General features: G+C 33.8%; 1 protein-coding gene across 1 annotated transcript in view; it reads right to left on the bottom strand.

Moving 5' to 3' along the window:
• The window catches only part of LOC144978233 (uncharacterized), a 69492-nt gene that overhangs the window by 42324 nt on the left and 8816 nt on the right, over positions 1-18352 (bottom strand). Inside the window, exons 2-13 of the mRNA XM_078924045.1 lie at positions 16609-16674; positions 15994-16109; positions 12873-12982; positions 10471-10651; positions 10095-10250; positions 9121-9319; positions 8060-8186; positions 6954-7079; positions 5814-5979; positions 5073-5243; positions 4608-4760; positions 1457-1689 (exon numbers count right to left, since the gene is read on the bottom strand). Coding sequence (XP_078780171.1) covers positions 1457-1689; positions 4608-4760; positions 5073-5243; positions 5814-5979; positions 6954-7079; positions 8060-8186; positions 9121-9319; positions 10095-10250; positions 10471-10651; positions 12873-12982; positions 15994-16109; positions 16609-16674 — 1804 coding nt within the window. The remainder of the gene's footprint in view (positions 1-1456; positions 1690-4607; positions 4761-5072; positions 5244-5813; positions 5980-6953; positions 7080-8059; positions 8187-9120; positions 9320-10094; positions 10251-10470; positions 10652-12872; positions 12983-15993; positions 16110-16608; positions 16675-18352) is intronic.

An 18352-nucleotide genomic window follows, 5' to 3' on the forward strand; every position in this document is an offset into this window, starting at 1 on the left:
GAAAGTAGAAGTGATAAAATGGATTCCCTTTTTATATTTAAAGTTTGTAAAATCGAATCATTAACATTGAAGTTTAGCAGCAAGATGATTCCAGTTCTAATGATTCAAAAAATATTACTGGTGTTAGTTTCCTTGGAATATCATTTGCCATTAATGTTTTTGTTTCTGTTTCTACCGCTGCTGTTGCTACAAGTATTTTAATGCAACTAGGAAAAAATTGCGCTTTTATATAGAGCAAAATTCACTTAACATGCTCAAAGCGCTTTACAAAGGGTCCCTAACCAACAGCAATGCTTAATATGTAGGACGAGACCTGACGCCTGTTAGACGATATTACAGTTATTTTTTCCGACAGAGACAATGCGATTAACAGCCAGAGACTCCATTTACACCTGAGTACGATGACAGAATGCGAGTAAGGTATCTTTTCCTGGGACTCAACTATGCGCTGCTCAGAACAAGACTTGAACCCCCAAAAAAGCGTGAATTTGACTCACGGCGCTAATATAGTTTTCGGACAAAAATAACGCTACATTTTATCACAGATACCTCAAAGTGGCATTCGGTCAAGAGCTTTGCCTACCATCGAGGGATTTATTTATTGATGGATCGAACATTCGAGTTTACTTGGTAACTGTAGCTCGTAGTCTTATAAAGATTCTATTATACATTTATTAAAATTGTTTTATAGTAAAAACAACGAAATTTGTCATAATTTAGGTTCAATCAGGAGTTCAATACCACGCTTCAACATCAAAACAATACACACAGTGATACTAGCCTGTTGATATATTATATTATAATAATTTATATATGTTTTTTTTATGTGCAGCAATGTGGTCTTGTGGTATGACACTCGGATAGGAAGGTCCTGTATTTGAGTCCCGGTCTGATCAGTGAACAGTTGAGTCTTTTACAGTGCTCAGGTGTAAAATGAATACCTGGCAGGTGATAACGTTGTATATCAGGACAACTAGCAATATCGCCTAACAGGCGCCAGGTCTCGTTCTAAATGTTGACTGTTGGATAGAGACCCCCTGTAAAGCGCTTGAGTACGTTTAGTGGATATTGTGCTATATTATAAATGCTTATGTTTTTATTACGTTAACTGATTGACTTAGCCGTTCTATATTTTCAAAAAGTGTGTTAAAATAACTAAGAGGTGTTTTAATTATTTTTTTTAAATTATGGTTATTTCCTGACGATGAATGCCTCAAGTTCGCAACAATCGATATCAACAGACCTAAACATTTTAGAAATAAAAGTTGGGTGGTTTCTAAATAACTCGAGTATTCTAGAAAATCCTCTATGTTATATGGGAAATGAAAATAGTTCCGACTCAACTCTCTTCATTGACATTAGATAGTCATTTTAAATGATAAACACTATGAAACATGTTGGCATGTTAGACCTTTTATATAATAATCGAATAAACAATTGTGAGTTAAATATTTACCGTGCGATAGCCTTGGCAATGTCTTGTTTGTGGGGATCTGACGTTTGTCTTAGGTTTTTGAGATGGGTGTAGACAAATGTCCCTACTTGTAAATCTTCCTCTTTTTCAAGTTGAGCAGCAATCTTTTGCAACATAGAATCTCTTGGGCATCTCATCAAAGAGAGGAAGGACATGATCCTAAGCTCTGCATCTGCATCTTTAGATTCAAACACATTAAACAGTGGTCCGGATTCCTAATTGCAGATAGATAACAAATTAGGCTATATGAGTGAGTCTTGTGACATATACACAAATTCATAATAGTTCCCAAATGCAAATTTCAACTCACAATCAAAAATTTCCTAGCTATTTGATTGCTTGCAAAGAGAGGAGGGAAGAGTGGAGAAGAGAAATTCTTATTTGTTTTTAAAAATACAGTCAATGGGTTTGTCTTTATTGGAATAAACTAATAATTTGCAGGAAAAAATAAAATTAGATTAAAAACTTTATTCTAAATGCTTTTTTCTTTCTTTACTGTTGTCATATTTTTGGACTCAAAAAATATTCTTGTTTAATATTATCAGAGTCAAAATAAAAATAACTGTTGTGTAAATAGTAATCCATAAAGGTAGTGATGTAGTCATGATATGTTTTATAAAAAGCCTTTATTTTATTGTGGTTACGATTTATTATGAATGTTCTTTTCAGTTCTAAAAAAGGGCAAAAATAAATAAACATGATCGAGTGCATTGAAACATATTTCAGCTTCATTAAAATTTACCCTTCTATTTTTTAATCATGGCAGAGCTACTGGGTTTGAAATCATGATGAAATATATAATCGAAAATCTAAGTATTTCTACTTTAATTTAGTACATGTTTCATGAATCTAGTTTGGATGTAGCCATTTTAGTCATTTATTTCAAATCCTTCCTATCTTTTTCAGTAACCATACATATTTTGCTCACAGCGTTGTCTACACAATTTTACAACCTTTAACAAGGATGCCGATTATAACACGGAATTAATTAAGGACCAACTGAGAGACGTGAAGGAGATTAGATGCGGGCATAATTATTACCTGTCGACTAGATCAAGCATACCGCCTAGCATCACTCTTAGCCACAGTTTATGGCGGCAGTAAAGTTATCCTAAGATTACGCAACATGACTCCTTCATTTATTACCTGATCGACCAGCTAGCACTCGCAAACTCGAAATGTGATTGGATCCCACTAAATGACCAGTAAAATTTTGGCACCAAAAAAGTCCAGGAACATCATTAGTTTCTGGGATTGACTCAACTCCGATCATTTTTAGATATAAATAAGTACTCAGCCAAAACTCGGCTTCTCTCTCATTCCGTCACTCTAAAACCAACATGCTATTGTGACCAACACTTGAAATCCGATTTAGCAGAAAGTAATGTGTGAACAAGGGAACGGATTATCAATATCAATCTTATAGCTGTCGACTTAATTGTGTTACGATTAATTAATGTCATTTAAAATTAGTATGTTAGGTGAATAATAATTAATATAGTGTTTTCGCCTGGCCGTAAGTAAATACAACCTATCAAATAACAGAAATTGATAACTCGTGTTATTACAGACAAAAATATTTCATTCACTCTCTCTCTCTCTCTCTCTCTCTCTCTCTCTCTATATATATATATTATTATATATATATATATATATATATATATATATATATATATATATATATATCAATGGATTAAACAGGAGAAGCAACCCTTAGCGCCGCCACCAGTCATTTGAATGTCGCCACCAGTCACAGCCAACCTCTACAAAACAGATAAGGAATAAATAATAATAAATCGAGAAACAGAACATGAAAGGATGAAATATTAACTTACCCATAGCCTAGCTTTAATTAATTAGCAATTTACTATTATTCTTTTGTTTAATTGTGTTTACGAGTTATTGTGTGGTGCCATTCTATTGATTTATATCAAAGTATTTCTGCTTTAATGGGGATTAATACTTATCTTATGAACCCGGTCTATCCCTTTATAACTTGTCACATCTACCACCACTACTATTGCCTATTTCTTTAAACTTAAAACGTTATTACTATCTATCGAGTTGTCAGGAACTTTAACCCAACTATAAAAGGATGAAAGCGGCACCAGACGATTTCTGTCTTTCGAGAAAATATTTACATCTATTTGTCCCTACCAAATTGCCACTTCTCCCAGCCATATATATCATCAATCAAAATCAATCAACAGAAAACCGGACTTCGCAAAATTTGAGATTTTTATTAAATTAACTGTTAAACAACCTATTCATTACAAGTGTGAAGGTAATCAATTATTGGAAATTAATTATATGAATCAATGATTTGACTACTTAATGATAACTTTCTAAAATAATACCATACATGAACACACATATAGACACACAAACATACACATACTGACAGAATGACCCATTCCCTCAACACTATTGTTATTAAGTTTCAACTGCTACGTGTCAAATAGAGCATCCAAATTGAGGGCAAAGTCACAAGTTTTGAGTTCCTTCTTCATCATGCTCCACATATTTTCTATGGAGTCCATATCAAAGCTGATGGGTTAGGACCATCCTTATATTGTTATACAATAGTTCTCAAAAATTTGTCTGGCTACAGTGATTCATTGAGGTGACTAATTGTCATGCATCAACAATGTGCAAACAATGTCACCGATAGGAAATAGCGGAACGACTTGATCCTCTATGTAGTCATCTGCATAGTTTACCGTTGATTCTCACAAGAGGTGTTTTATGCGCTGTAACTGTCTGGTCACTGTCATTTTGGTATCTAGCCCCTACGCACTTGAAACATCTCACCTTTCGGTCATTTTATCAAATTTTAAATGTCAAATGCCTAACAATTGTCTCTTCCTTCCTAGGCTTAACATGGGCTTCTTTTTGTATGAAAATCTAAAGAAATCCAAATCTTGATCTAAATCAAGACCTAGGCAACAAAGAGGATAAAAATGATACAATGCAATCAAATTCACTAACAGCGCTAAACGTAAAGACTAGTTTTTTTTATCAAAGAAAAGGATTTTTTTAAAACAATCATTGCAACATTTTTGCGAAAGCGGATTTTTGATGAATTTGTTTTGAATAGTTCTCATGATTCATACGTTATTTGATTTATAACTACCTCATTCTCTTGGCATTCAAATCTCCTATAGGCATCTGCTGCGGCCACCTTGACTTCCAGAGGAGCATAATTAGAATTCAAGCAAGTCTTAAGGGTTTTTAAGAAAACGTTGCCATAACCAACGTTACCAATAGCCCTCAGAGTCTCCATCAGCTAAGGGAAAGAATGTGAAGTTTTCAGGATTAAATATATTTGCACAAGTTGCAAGAAAGACATTGAAGCGATCATCAAATAAATTATTTTCACGGAGATAATTGCATGGCCAAAGACCTAAAATAATATCTAATTTCTAATTCTAAAACAGTTACAATTAAAAGGAATATAATTTATATACTATTTCTAGAACTTCCTCTCAATACATATTGTATCAATTTTTGCTTTTCATTAATCTAATTGTTCATGAACTCAGAAACGATGCATAACAAAACTAAATCTAAAGTAATATTTTATTAAACCAAAATATACCTGTGAAAGGTCTTTTGAAGAGCAAGAAGAGTCAATGTTATTGTTAATTTTATTGACAATCTTCCTAAATTGGTAGCTACGATCACAATTGACAGTTTTCTTGCACATGGTGTTTAGCAAAGCAGTCACTGGCAGCAGGGCATTGTCAGAAAATTTTCCACTAATAAGTTTCTAGGGAAAAAAGAGTGAGGTTCATCAGAAGCAAAAACAAATCAATGTAAATCTATAAAGTCACAAATTCGAGGTTATTCTTAAAACAATTATTTCTTTGGTTATAAATTTCTTTGTAAACTCGTATCAATTGAGATATTAGCAAAACAACCAAATTTGTGGAGGTGACCCAAAGAAGCATCTTGGAGGGTTGTATGGCTTGTCCAATTATTTGGAGAGCGGTATTGGCATGTTGCTGAATCCAACTTGCGTTTTCATCTAATTTTGATGTTCTAAGAAACTAGAGAAAGATAACTGACACTACGTGTTATCATGCAATATGATTAGTAAATGTGACTGCAAAGGCTGTGAACATCAGATAATCAGGGTCGGAGGTTATGCTCTGCACTTCTAAATAGCAAGTCAAAAATAAAAGTAAATTGATTATTCATGAACAGCCAGAGCAGTGATTGCAAAACTAGTGTTCCTTTTCATGTGCTATGTTAGTGTACCAATTTGGTATTGATGTGGTGTTCGAACTAAATTTTGATGCAAAGGCTTTATTTAGAGAAGGTTATAGATCTTACATACCACCAATGAAGGCAAAATGTCCTCTGAAGGATCAGGTATGAGACTCAGAGATGTCAACCATACTCTCTTCTCAACTTCAGGTATATCGTCACCATTAATAACGTTGACCATAAGCTCCACAGCTCCAGGAGTACCGGCAATTGGCAATGTATCGAGCAGGAATTTCCTGGGTGTAGATAATCATTTATATATACATATAATTATAAATGGATGTCCTGTATATATGTATATATATTGTGAAATGTGTCTATCTATGTTCCACAACTTTTTTTATTATCTCATTTCACATTCAAGTCGGTATTGTTGCTACTAAAAGTTGCGCTCTTCAAGTGCATTATTTGAACTGTTTTATAAAACAAAGTAATGGTTGCTTAATCAATGATTGGGATTAGCTGATTTTCCTCTTCAACAACATCAACTCAGTAAAAGGTGACAAGCCAAGAGAGAGTTTTTAGATAAGGGATGTAGATTGGGGGCTTTGAGTGGATCAATCAATGAAATTAACAGAAAGAATTGTTCATGATAACAAGGAACAATTTTTGCACGTATAGCATGGCATACCGTTTTCATTTCATCAAGTAACAAACGTTAATTTTGTTAGATAAATTCACAGTCCAAGGAATAAATCAATATGTAAACAAGTCGTTCCATTTTAAATTTATCAACATAATCTGCTTGCTCCAATGCATTCTTACTTCATTGCTTTGTTGAAGCAAAAGAAAATCAAAAAATAATTATGAGAAATAAATCATTGGTAGGTACAAAAGTTAGATTCAATGTAAGATAAAGTACACTCCTTTGTATTGTACACTTTGAAAATTAGGAAAAATTATTCAAATTAAAAAGGAGCAATTATCCATAAATAAAAACCGATTGACTTCTTTTTTTATTTGTTATGTAAGTGGGGGTGTGATTTTTATCTTTGCTTATGCAAAGTGCGCGGAAAACGCAATAATCCCATGAGCCATAATGATAAATGGACTAAATAATGTTCTAAGGTCTTATATAGATATTTAATTTGAGTCATGACGCTAGCACGGTAACTCCACTGTATGTCTATTTTTCATGTTTCCACTGTCTGGCCTAGGCTGCTTAATTAATAAATAAAAAGGAATTTTAATGTGTCGCTGAATAACATACATAGATTTGTCATTTTGGCTACACAGCTTCTTGCCCTTGATCATTTTGTACAAGTTTCTCAGGTCAGAGCTATCCAAAACTTTGACAATTTGAACAAGCTCAGTGAAGAGACGAGGAGTTTCAGGCCTAGAAAACAAAGAAAACAAAACAATGATTACATAAAATGTTAAAGTAGACTAAACATTTAAAAACACTGATCGCTAAAGACTGATAAAAATGATTTTAAGAGCGTGTACTTTAAATAGCCGTATTACCTCTACTAATTGCATAGACCATATTGACCACTAGGCAACTGTTATGTAATAATATAACTAACCTGGCAAAGGTAATTGATATTAAGAGTTGTGATGCATGGCAGCAATGATGTATGCTTGCCAGTATAGAGCTTCTTAATAAAATATAAGCGCGTTGTCAGAATTTTTCTGGTTACACCAGCGATTAATTGGGATAATAAAAAATCTTTTGTTAATCATAATGGTAGAAATTTGGGTCAAAAAGCTTTTTATATTTTTCTGAAAGCTTAGAGCACAGAGGGACTGGTTTAGCCTGTCAAAAATATAGGATTGCTTACGTGTAACCATTGTTAAAGTAGTTAATTCTCTTTACATCTGAATAATTCATTGTCTTTTTACTTGATATTTTTCCTGTTAATGTTTCCTTTACATGAGGAATAAAGGACGTCCAAATTTAAACTGCAAACGCAGAATCTTGATTCTTACTCAAGAAAATTATAAGTTGAAGATCAAATATAAGCTTTGTGAAAAACTTGTTCTGAGTGCTTTAAGTGTTTTTATCAATAGGCAGGAGATTTTTTCCCTGATGTTAATAAATAGGATCTTCTACTTATTTCGAAACAAGCAGGAATGATGCATTTTAATGGCGCCATCGGGCTTAATGCACAAAAAAGAGATCTTGATTGTTTTTTTTTAAAGTCCAAATGGTGCTTTGAATAGACTTGCATTTCAAAATTTGAAACAAAATACCATTTTATTATATGAATCATCATACATAAGTGGACATGACAATAAGTAAAAATGTGTGATATTTTTTTGAAAAACCTTATTTACGATGACAATAATGTTATCAAGATTGACGTTCTGACTTACCTGATATCAACCTTGGTCTGCTCACAGATTTCTTTCAACTTCTGTTCAGCTGCTTCCCTGCTGTTTTGGATTTCATCAATACCATTCATGTGTTGAAACAAGAGGTTGCTCCGAGAATCAATGTAATCTGTAGATAAGAGTTTAAAATGCATGCCATTTTCCACACAAAATAATATGATGAGAATCTTCACACTAGAGAATTTCCATAGGTTGTGAGGAAAGAAATACCCCACAAAATCCTTTTGAAGGATAAAAGGTCATTGTTTAAAACTTTAAAAGAATAATGAGTTTATCTTATAGAATGATAATCAAAGTTTGGAGATTACTTACTTACTTACTTAGGCCTCCAGGCGCATGGGTCATCAACCACATTCCTCCGTTGGATACGGTCCTGGGTTGCCCTCTTCACTTTCTTCAAAGTTGCGCCCTTCTCTTAAGTTCACCCCTGTGTTACGTCTCCAGTTTGTTAGCTCTGCTCTCTTTCTTTTCCCATAAGGGTTCCATTGCAGAGCCTGTAGGGTGTGTGTGTGTGTGTGTGTGTGTGTGTGTGTGTGTGTGTGTGGGTGGGTGGGTGGGTGTGTGTGGGTGGGTGTGTTTGTGTGTGTGTGTGTGTGTTGGGGAGGGGGGGGGGGTCTCTTTCTAAGGGTTTGCCGAATCCAGCCCCATTTTCTCCCTTGGATCTGGTGCTCGACTGGCACCTAGACGTTGTCAGAGCTTTTCATTTGTTAAATTTTCTGGTCACGGCATGGTGCAGATCCGCCTCAGTTTGGAGATAGTCGGTTTTAATATTGCTGAGAGCGGTAGAATGTTGCATAAATGATTTGTAACGGTTAGAACAAACCATGTATTCTATCAAAGTTCCATTACTTTAAAGAATAATTCAGTATGTTCTGTTGACTGTTGACCACTTACACTGCTGGATTAAATGCATGTATTAACCAAACCCTTTGATGATTCAAAGCAGTATTTAAAATTTTCAACAAAACATTTTAACCCTGCGGCTTAGTTTGACTACAAAAGACTAACAACTACCATTACATTCAATGTATGTACATACATACCCTGACTGGTGTCTACGCCTCTTTTCACAGCTTTGAATGTTAGAGTTTGTTCAATTTTAGTAGAGCCACCACTAGGACCATTTGAGAGTGGTGCAAAGACATGACTCTCTTTACAGACTGAAGATTCCAGTATTTTCGAGGTGCTAATGGTTTGCTCACACGTATGAACGCTATCCATAATTGGCAAAGATTGAACTTCCTGTTTAAAAAGAAGAAAGAAAAAAAAGAAAGAAATGGGACCTAAAATCCTTCTTGATATTTCTTTCCTATCTTCTTAGTTTAATTATATGTTGCATATCTGCATCAGGTTACAACAAATTTACTCCATCTGCCCTAAACTGCACACAAGTGTTTCTTTCTTTTAAAACATAATTTTCATCTTTAAGTGCAAGCTTTCCTCTTCAAAATATCAGTAATTGGCTCGATTTACATTATTATAGTTTAACTTCTGCGCGGTTAAGGCCTTATTTTTTTTATTTTCGCCCATACATTTATCAGCAATTCGTATACTGCCCATCCAGTTTGAGTGACCAAACCATTTGTTGGTTTCTTTAAATTCGCGGTTCCAACCTGTCTATTTTTAACTCTTTTCTATTCGTAGTGTTTCTAATTTTGTCTTGATTTTTTTCTTTACATCTTTAAAAGGTCAATTTTTATCGCTTTAAACCTGTTATGTCTGTAACTTAGAGAGTACTTGGCTGACTGCCGGTCAATGGTAATTACATTGGGTAATAGTAATTTTAAAAATTTCCGAAAATTTGTTTTTTTATATATATATTAACTTAAAAAGCATGAAATATTTAAACATCTGACTCGCTGAAACTTAAAAGACATTTTCTATGAAAGTAAGAAACATTCTCAGAAATTAGAGTTGAAAATAAAATGAACAGTTGACATCTTGCCAAAATTAAACTCTGTGAATCTCTGGGTACACTAAGTTATTTTCATGTAAATATTAAAATATTAAAACTTACTGAGGCAATTCTGTAAGGAACAATGGGGATGAAAGTCTTCAAACCGCTATGCTTGTAACACGCCATCAGATTCTTAGTCTTGGTCACTTTGGTGGAACTCCATCGAGACCATTTACTTGATGTATATTCCACATCGCACTCGCCAGATACATCAATCTGGTTTTTCGAAAGAAAGGGATATAAAAGAACTAGATAACAAGCAAATTTTTATAACTTTACTTTAATGAAGCAACTCCTTCAAAACCCAATTAACCAAATAAAAGTAACTATAAATAAGATTTTATTTCTCTTCTGGACACAAACTCACTCTAATTGCAGGTACTAAGCAATTTTTGCAGAACTTGAGCGATGACACATGATATTACATCAAACTTACTTCCTTGATGAAATGATCCTTGAATTCAGACATACTGTTTTGGAAAGCTGATAACAGTCCTCTCTTGAAGTTCAGAACCCAGATCTTCTCTTGGGACGGATGACAGATATCTCGGATGACACCGTCATCAAACGAAAAACGAAGTGTATTTTCTGCCAGTGCCCTTTGGAAATCCTGTGACCTGTGATAAAATGTACAAATCATTGCATCAAATCATCTTCAGAAGGCCCCTAGACATGAATGAACGACTTTCTAGTCTTATCTTATTCTTCATGATTGTCCGGCTATGTGGTCTTGTGGTATGACACTCGCTTTCGGATCGGAAGGTCCTGGGTTCGAGTCTCGCTAGGCGCATAGTTGAGTCCTTGGAAAAAGCTCTTTACTCACATTCTCTCACCGTACTCAGGTGTAAAATGAGTACTTGGCCGTTAACAGCGTTATCTCTGTCCGAAAAAAAAACATAAATATCGCCTAACAGGCGTCATGTCTCGTTCTACATGTTAAGTGTGGCTGTTGGCAAGGGACTCCTTGTATAGTGCTTTGAGCACGTTTGGATATTGCGCTATATAAAAGCTCAGAAAAGCTCAAGCTCAATTGATGATCATCGAGCATGAAAAATTACGAGATCGAGGATTTTTGGACAGAGACAAAGTGCGCACCTAAAACTAATGCAAAAGATTCATTAAAATTACCCTCCTAGCAATTTAATTAGTGGTGCCGTTTCTTTCTCTTTTCTCTTTGGTTTAAATTATATCTACAATTGAAATTATATGACACGAACTGGTGTGATTCTTTTTACTATTGATACAAAGTGAGTACCTAACTGACTCAATAACTTTTATTTTATAATTTAATAACATTCGATTTCGATTTGAGACAGATAAATAAAATGAATATGGAAACTTTCAAAGCATATTTCTAGTATTGCATCATGCACAATGCACATCTTTATGTTTCATCAATCAATTCATCGGGTCAGATGGAACCATATTTCCAGTACACGTTACTTTCTATGCTCCCTTTTACATATTTACATCCTCCAATATCAGTCATATTTAAGCTAGACTCTCATTCCCACCTAAGTCACGTGGGATAATACGTGAAAAGTGAAAAGTGCTTTATTGAAGAGCACAATGCTGTGACCATATTTCTCTGATCATTGCTACCTATTCCATTGCTGATCATACTCAGTATTGATTGAGTTGGGTTTTTTTTTCTATAAGACAAGACTCTGTATCGGTCGTCTACCGACAACACAGTGTCTCGGCTACTTCTTTTATCTCTCTTTTATATATCACATTTTCTGTCTCCTCCCCACCCTGTTATAGGCCACTAGAGTCCAATGCTACTATTGTACAAAGGTAGGATAATATTATTTATCAAGAGGTAAACACTTGATTTTAGAGTTATATTTTAATCTATAGCCTTTGACTGACACATTTAGAATATATCTAGAGCAATCCCGAAGTCTTTCCTTTCCATTAGTATCTTCTTTGTCCACAGTAAGTGATCCTACTTTTTGTTGATCTTCATTTGCCTCCTGCCCTTTTTATTTGGTTTCTTATTATCCTTGGCCTGTGATTGCATACTACACGGGTCTCAGATTTTCGCTATTTGGCGGATTTTTGCTATTCTAAGTCCTCCATTATTTTCCTTGAGTTCCAGACCCTGAGTTCTATCTGCTCTGTATCCTCAAAAATCATTGTAAATAGTCTCGTTTTCCTTTTTATAGATAGTTCGAAGATGACGTCACTCATGCCTTTGTTATTGTTTTTGCCATCCGCGTTTGTGAGTTGTTCTCACTAAACTGTATTAACCAGACTATAAAAGTTCATGGCTACACAGAGTTTGTGTGTTGGTCCGTTATACTTCCGGATGGCAATGTTGTGAACTCCTTGGCCAAGCGCATTCTATCTATACTCTCCAGGTTATTTATGATAAAAATGCGCGTTCCGGAAAGCCGCGAAATGTTCCTCCTTTTTTAAAATTCTGATTTGAGACCCATGATACTAAACTACTCGAAATATTTTAAATAAAGCTTTGAATTTCTGTGACATTGACCTAAATGAGACAAAAATATTGTTACCTTGCAACGATCTAAGATTAATAGTAGGTTGTTTGGTTGATTCAAACACGCACGCACACACGCTCGCGCGCGTACAACAATAATAAAAACTACAACAAAACTAATAATAACAACAACAGCAGCAACAACAACAATAACATTAAAAACAAGAACAACAACAGTAACCATTAAGAAAAATAATAACAACAACAACAACAAACGTTACAAACTTTGGTTGCGAAGGAGTCTAAATTAGTACTGCATCCTTAAATGTTGCCATTCTATTGACTGGCTTTTGAAAGAAAAAAAAAAACAACTAATAATATAAATGTCTTACCTTTCTGCGGCCTTCAAAGAACGTGAGTAGTGGTCATAGTGATGAACCCTCACATTTTGAAGTCTCAGAGCAAACTCACAGGTGTCGATAATTTCAATGTTTGCATGAGTCTAAAAGACAAAACATAAATAAAACGTTTAGTATCGGATTTTGATGGGATGCTTAGAACGGCGAAAGACATCACATTTCTGGGATAATATGGATAAAATATTTCGTAAATAATAAAAGACAGCGAAAATAAATTCCATCATTCGAATTATTGGAAATATAACTGTCTGGGATCGGTTGTTATCCTAGCCTTGTGGTTTGTTTTGTTTTTTTTTTTCATAGCTAGCGGCCGCAAAATTAGATAAAATTTTCTGATTTGCATTGCAACCACAAAATCTGCACGTTTTGCAAATTTTTGATAAATTCTTTGCTTGTTTTTTTTTTTGTTTTTTTTTGCGAAATTTGCGTTCCCCGCGGTGATGAAGAAGATGTTTGAGCCGGCCAACCCTGAAAGCTTTGATTTTTCTTTATTATAAAAATTTCATTGACAGCAATTTTTTATTGTAATTTTGTGTTACCAACTTTGTACCTATTTCCAAATCTTCTGGCAAAATTATTTGCCAGTTTTTGTCCCAAAACTTGGCATAATTTTGGGTTTAAAATTGCGTATTTCCGCGGGGATATTTTATTACATGGGTTGCGTGTTGTTAGGTGTGATACAACATAGATATTTAGAAACCTGAAAATTTTTTGGAAAATTTAATCATTTTCTTCTGCAAAATTCATAATTTTCTTTACAAAATTTTGAATTATTTTTTGCAAACAACCGCGGGATCAGTACATCCTATTGAGAGTATAAAATATACAATACAGTTCTTTTTCTAAACCTTGTTTGCTTATCAAAATGAATAACATCGTTATTATTTTTGTTTGTCTCTTTTGTTCTACTGGTAAGAAAAACGTTTTGGTTAAAAAAAAATAGTTTCGTTTGTAGATTTTCCCGAAAAAAATTAAGTCAGATTTCCAAGTATATGACTTATTCTCGCGTAATTAAATGGTGTTGAAAAAAAAAATAATTTTTTTTCTCTCTTCTTTCTGCTTTTTTTTTGTTTTTTTTTTTTTGTTTTTTTTGTTTTTTGTTTTATTTGGTTTTTTTTTTGTTGTTGTTGTTGTTGTTTGACTCAACGGAACTACTCTTTAACACACACACACACACACAAACACACACACACACACACACACATATTTGGCTTGTTTCTTAAGATAAATGGCCTCCAATGTGTCCTGATTTGAATCCAGTGGACTACAGCATTTGGTCAATAATGTCCAACAAGGTAGAGTCGTTCAACGTTTTACAAAAAATCATAATTTAAAAGAGTCAATTCAAAATGACTGAGATTGAATCACTATTCAAGACATTAGAAAGTCAATTGGATCACGGGCCAAAAGGCTACGCATTGTAATAAAGCAAAATGGGAGATCTACAAATGACATCAAAATTTAAGAATCAATTTCGTGCCAAATCTTCGATATGGAAAATATGCAGTGCGTTTATTAAAATAATCGTAGAGTCATCATCATCACCATCATCATCATCATCATCATCATCATCATCATCATCATCATCATCATTGCTTTTTCACCCTGGGTCAGGGTATAGGCCACAGACAAACAAAATCCTTCTCTATCCTGAGCTAACTTTTTTTATCTCGGTCAGTTTTAATAGATTTTCTTGAAAATTGGTTTGACAGAACTTTCAATAATGGGTTTAATTCTGCTGATAATTCAAACTTGCATCAATAATAGTCTGGTGGTCACAGGCTTCTAAACGTTTCCAGGGGGTTTTCACGCAACTGATATACAGGGTGTCCATAAAGTCTAACCCTGATTTCAAAGTCTTATTTTTCTTTAAACGTTGCAGATATGTGCATCTGTTTTTCACCATCTTCTAGGGGAAATCCATACATTTATGCCCATAACCCACAGATCCACATTACATCACCAAAGTACCAAAATCAACAGGACCATAAAAAACGTCATTTTTATATCCTTCTCTTTCTGATCAGTTTCATCGACAACCACTGGTTGACAGGAGCGTGAGAAATTTCTGACACTATGAATCTAAACAATTTTGGAATACCCGTATTTTCTTCTTCTTTTTATGCCCTACAATGGTCTGCATAACTGGGCTATAAAAGGCTGTTGAACTAACTACCTTTGACGACTTCGTTTCATGCCATCACATTACACAAAAAGATTTACGTCGCACTTTTGTCATTACGAAATAGATTGCGAGAAAATGATGTCCTTCAGGTTCCTGTTTTTTTTTTTTTTGCTAACTTTGGTGATAAAAAGTGGGTCGATGACTAATTGGTATAAATGTATGACTTTTACTTAGAAGATGGCAAAAACCAGATGCAAATATCTATAACGTTTTAAATAATATTTCTTTGAAATCAGGGAAAGATTTCATGGACACCCTGTATATTATATATAAAGCTTATATTTATTTATTTATATATTTATATATATATATATATATATATATATATATATATATATATATTATATATATATAATATATATATATATATATATATATATATATATATATATATATATATATGAATGTATATATATAAATGTTAATAAAAATACTATAAGGGGTCAATATCTAATTGACAAGAACATCATGATATTGATATACATTGCGTCTTTGCACTTAGCGCTATTACTGATAAGAGTATAAAAGAATTAATTGTATCCAACATGTCTACTTTTTATACCTTCAAATTGTCTACCAGATGGTAAAAAGTTAAACAAATGATTAGGGGGTTGGATGGTTGGGTAAGGATTAATTTTTAAATTATCAAAATATTTTAATGAGAAATTCAGATGCCCTTAAATAATTTACAGTCAACAATTTTTGAATGATATTTGTAATTATTGCCACGCCACATGGCAATGCTAAAGAAAATGACACTTCTTGTAAATATTGCATAATTTTTTAATGACAAAGTTGAATTTTTGTCATTAATATTGTCTCATTTGAAAACAAAATGCTAGAAAGAAATTGTGTATTTATTCTTGTATTTTTTAAATAACAGGAGTTGTGTTACGTAAAGACAATTACCTCAATGAACATTTGTGCCTTATCTTCTGAAGCTCCAGCCACTGAAGTTTCTGCCATGGCTTTGTATTCATAGACGTATGTCTCTGACGTCTTGTAATTGAATTTGGATGGTTTTCCTAGAAAGTGATTAAATTAGATTTTAATCAAGTTTATACATATCGCGCACCCGTACATATTACTCATTCAACCAATTAATTTGCATAACAAAAATGTAGGCCTTATTGTGAAAATTCAAATACTCCTGAATTGCTTTGCTCGTGAAAAGAAAATATTTTGCTTATACTATTTTAATTCAATTATTAATACTGTAGTATAAATAATCTGTTTCAGTTATCCGATTGTACTTGAGCAGACATCTACAGCTAAGTCAGGTTTTGTTTTTTTTTAATACAATCAAATACTATTACTTAAATTTGTGTTTGTAGTATAGTATGCAGACTTTTTTAAAATACAGACTTTACACAATTAATGACGTACCATATTATTTTAAATTCTTAAATTTCAAAATGTTGTCTCTGTTTTAAAATTCCCAAGGATGAGTATATTGGCAACACCATCAATTTCTACAATATGCAAAAATAAAGTAACCATGATTAACTCTCTACAACTCATTACCTTTGCATTGTCGGGCGCACTGGTAGCTTTCGTTTTCATTGTCAAAATCATATCTGTTCAGTGGGACTAAAGGAAAAAAATAAAGTCTTAGTCTTAATTCAATCAATAAGCGGATGTCAACAGAACGAAACCCTTCCCGAATTCTAAGCACAAATAAAATGAAATACAATAAAACCTTTGGGACCTTGGTAAACCTGGAGTTATAATGAGTTGGCGGTATAATCATCAGGTGGTTGTAAGTTTCAAAAATGAAGTCCGTGGTTTTCACCACGTTTGTAATTAGCAAGGTTGGCGGCATAAGGGGTGGTGGTGGGAGGGAGGGAGGAGCCATAGGAAGAAAATGTTTTTTAAGTAATGGAGAAAATGTGATAATAGACGGACATCAAATAATCTTAATTTATTCCAAGTAGACAGATCTTCGTAATAAAAACAGCTTCGAAATCAAGACTAATGATGTTAGACATTAAATTAATGAAGAAGAGAATAACACTTAGTAAATTGATTGAAAGGTAGGATCAGTTTCCTGATATTTTTTAAACTTCATAATCAGTCTGATTGAGTGGCTAAGCTGGAATATATAGATATATCATTCTCCATCAGGCATAATGATAATTTCCCAGGTTGACGCTAATGAATTAAAAAAGAAATCTATAATATAAAATCCAGGAAAGTAAATTTGAAGTTCAAGATAATTTTGCACATGCATTTCACACACACACACACACACACACACACACACACACAAACACGTGGCATAAAAAATAAATAATCAATATAACGATAAATCACAATAGGTTTGTTTCAGAGAGATAAGTTATGTAGCGTTTCTTAAATGTATCAAAGCGGCCAGACAATCACAGTTTCTTGGAGGGAATCCAAGGTAGATGGGCCACACTCAGATAGGGCCCAGGTCCCCCTAGTATCACAATTTTGTCGGGTACAAAAATGAGGAGGATCGAATCAGAAGATAAATCGTACATATAAGTGGGAGCGGAATGGTCAATAACTGCACTAAACAGATACGTATCTTGCATTCGATCAAAGCATAGAGAAATAGAAATGTTTAGAGGGCTATAGATCCTAGCCAGTGCAAGAGTATTAACATCGCTACCGTCATAATAAGTAAATCCGAGCAGTCTGTTTAATTGGACAGCAAGAAGAAAATTGCAGTGGTCTAAACGAGAGAAAACCGAGGGCGACATAACTTATTTTTTATGCTTCCACCTGATGGTCATGTGATCTCTTGTTGCTAAGCCTGGCTAGCTGTTGACATGGGATCACTATTTTACAATCATCTTATAATAGATGGCATTTGTATAGCGTATTTTCAAAAGTATATAACACTCAATGCGCTTTACATTGGTTGAATAAAAAAGTATATATATATATATATATATTATCAGTGTCGAATTATTCAATCTAGATGCAACATAGACTTTATAAAATTACCAATAGTGGTCAAATAATTATTTCAGTGGCTTTATTTCTTACTCAGACATCTATCAACCGATAACTGGGAACCGACGACCCATAGCCACCTGAAGGACTTACCTATCACATGAAGCAAACACCCCATAAACCACGAGCATCACTTTCAATTTTAACACATACGATTGAAAATAATGCATAGTGTTGTCAGGTGTTGTCATTCAATTTGCATTGTATTTTTATAATCATGGATAAATTAACCGTCACCGAAAAAAAAAACCAAGCAATTGGAATGTGCAAAGCAGGTTTGTCGGCA

Source organism: Berghia stephanieae, chromosome 1 (genome assembly GCF_034508935.2).
Source record: "Berghia stephanieae isolate SIO BIC M18660-M18661 chromosome 1, UCSD_Bste_1.3, whole genome shotgun sequence".
Taxonomy (NCBI): Eukaryota; Metazoa; Mollusca; class Gastropoda; order Nudibranchia; family Aeolidiidae; genus Berghia; species Berghia stephanieae.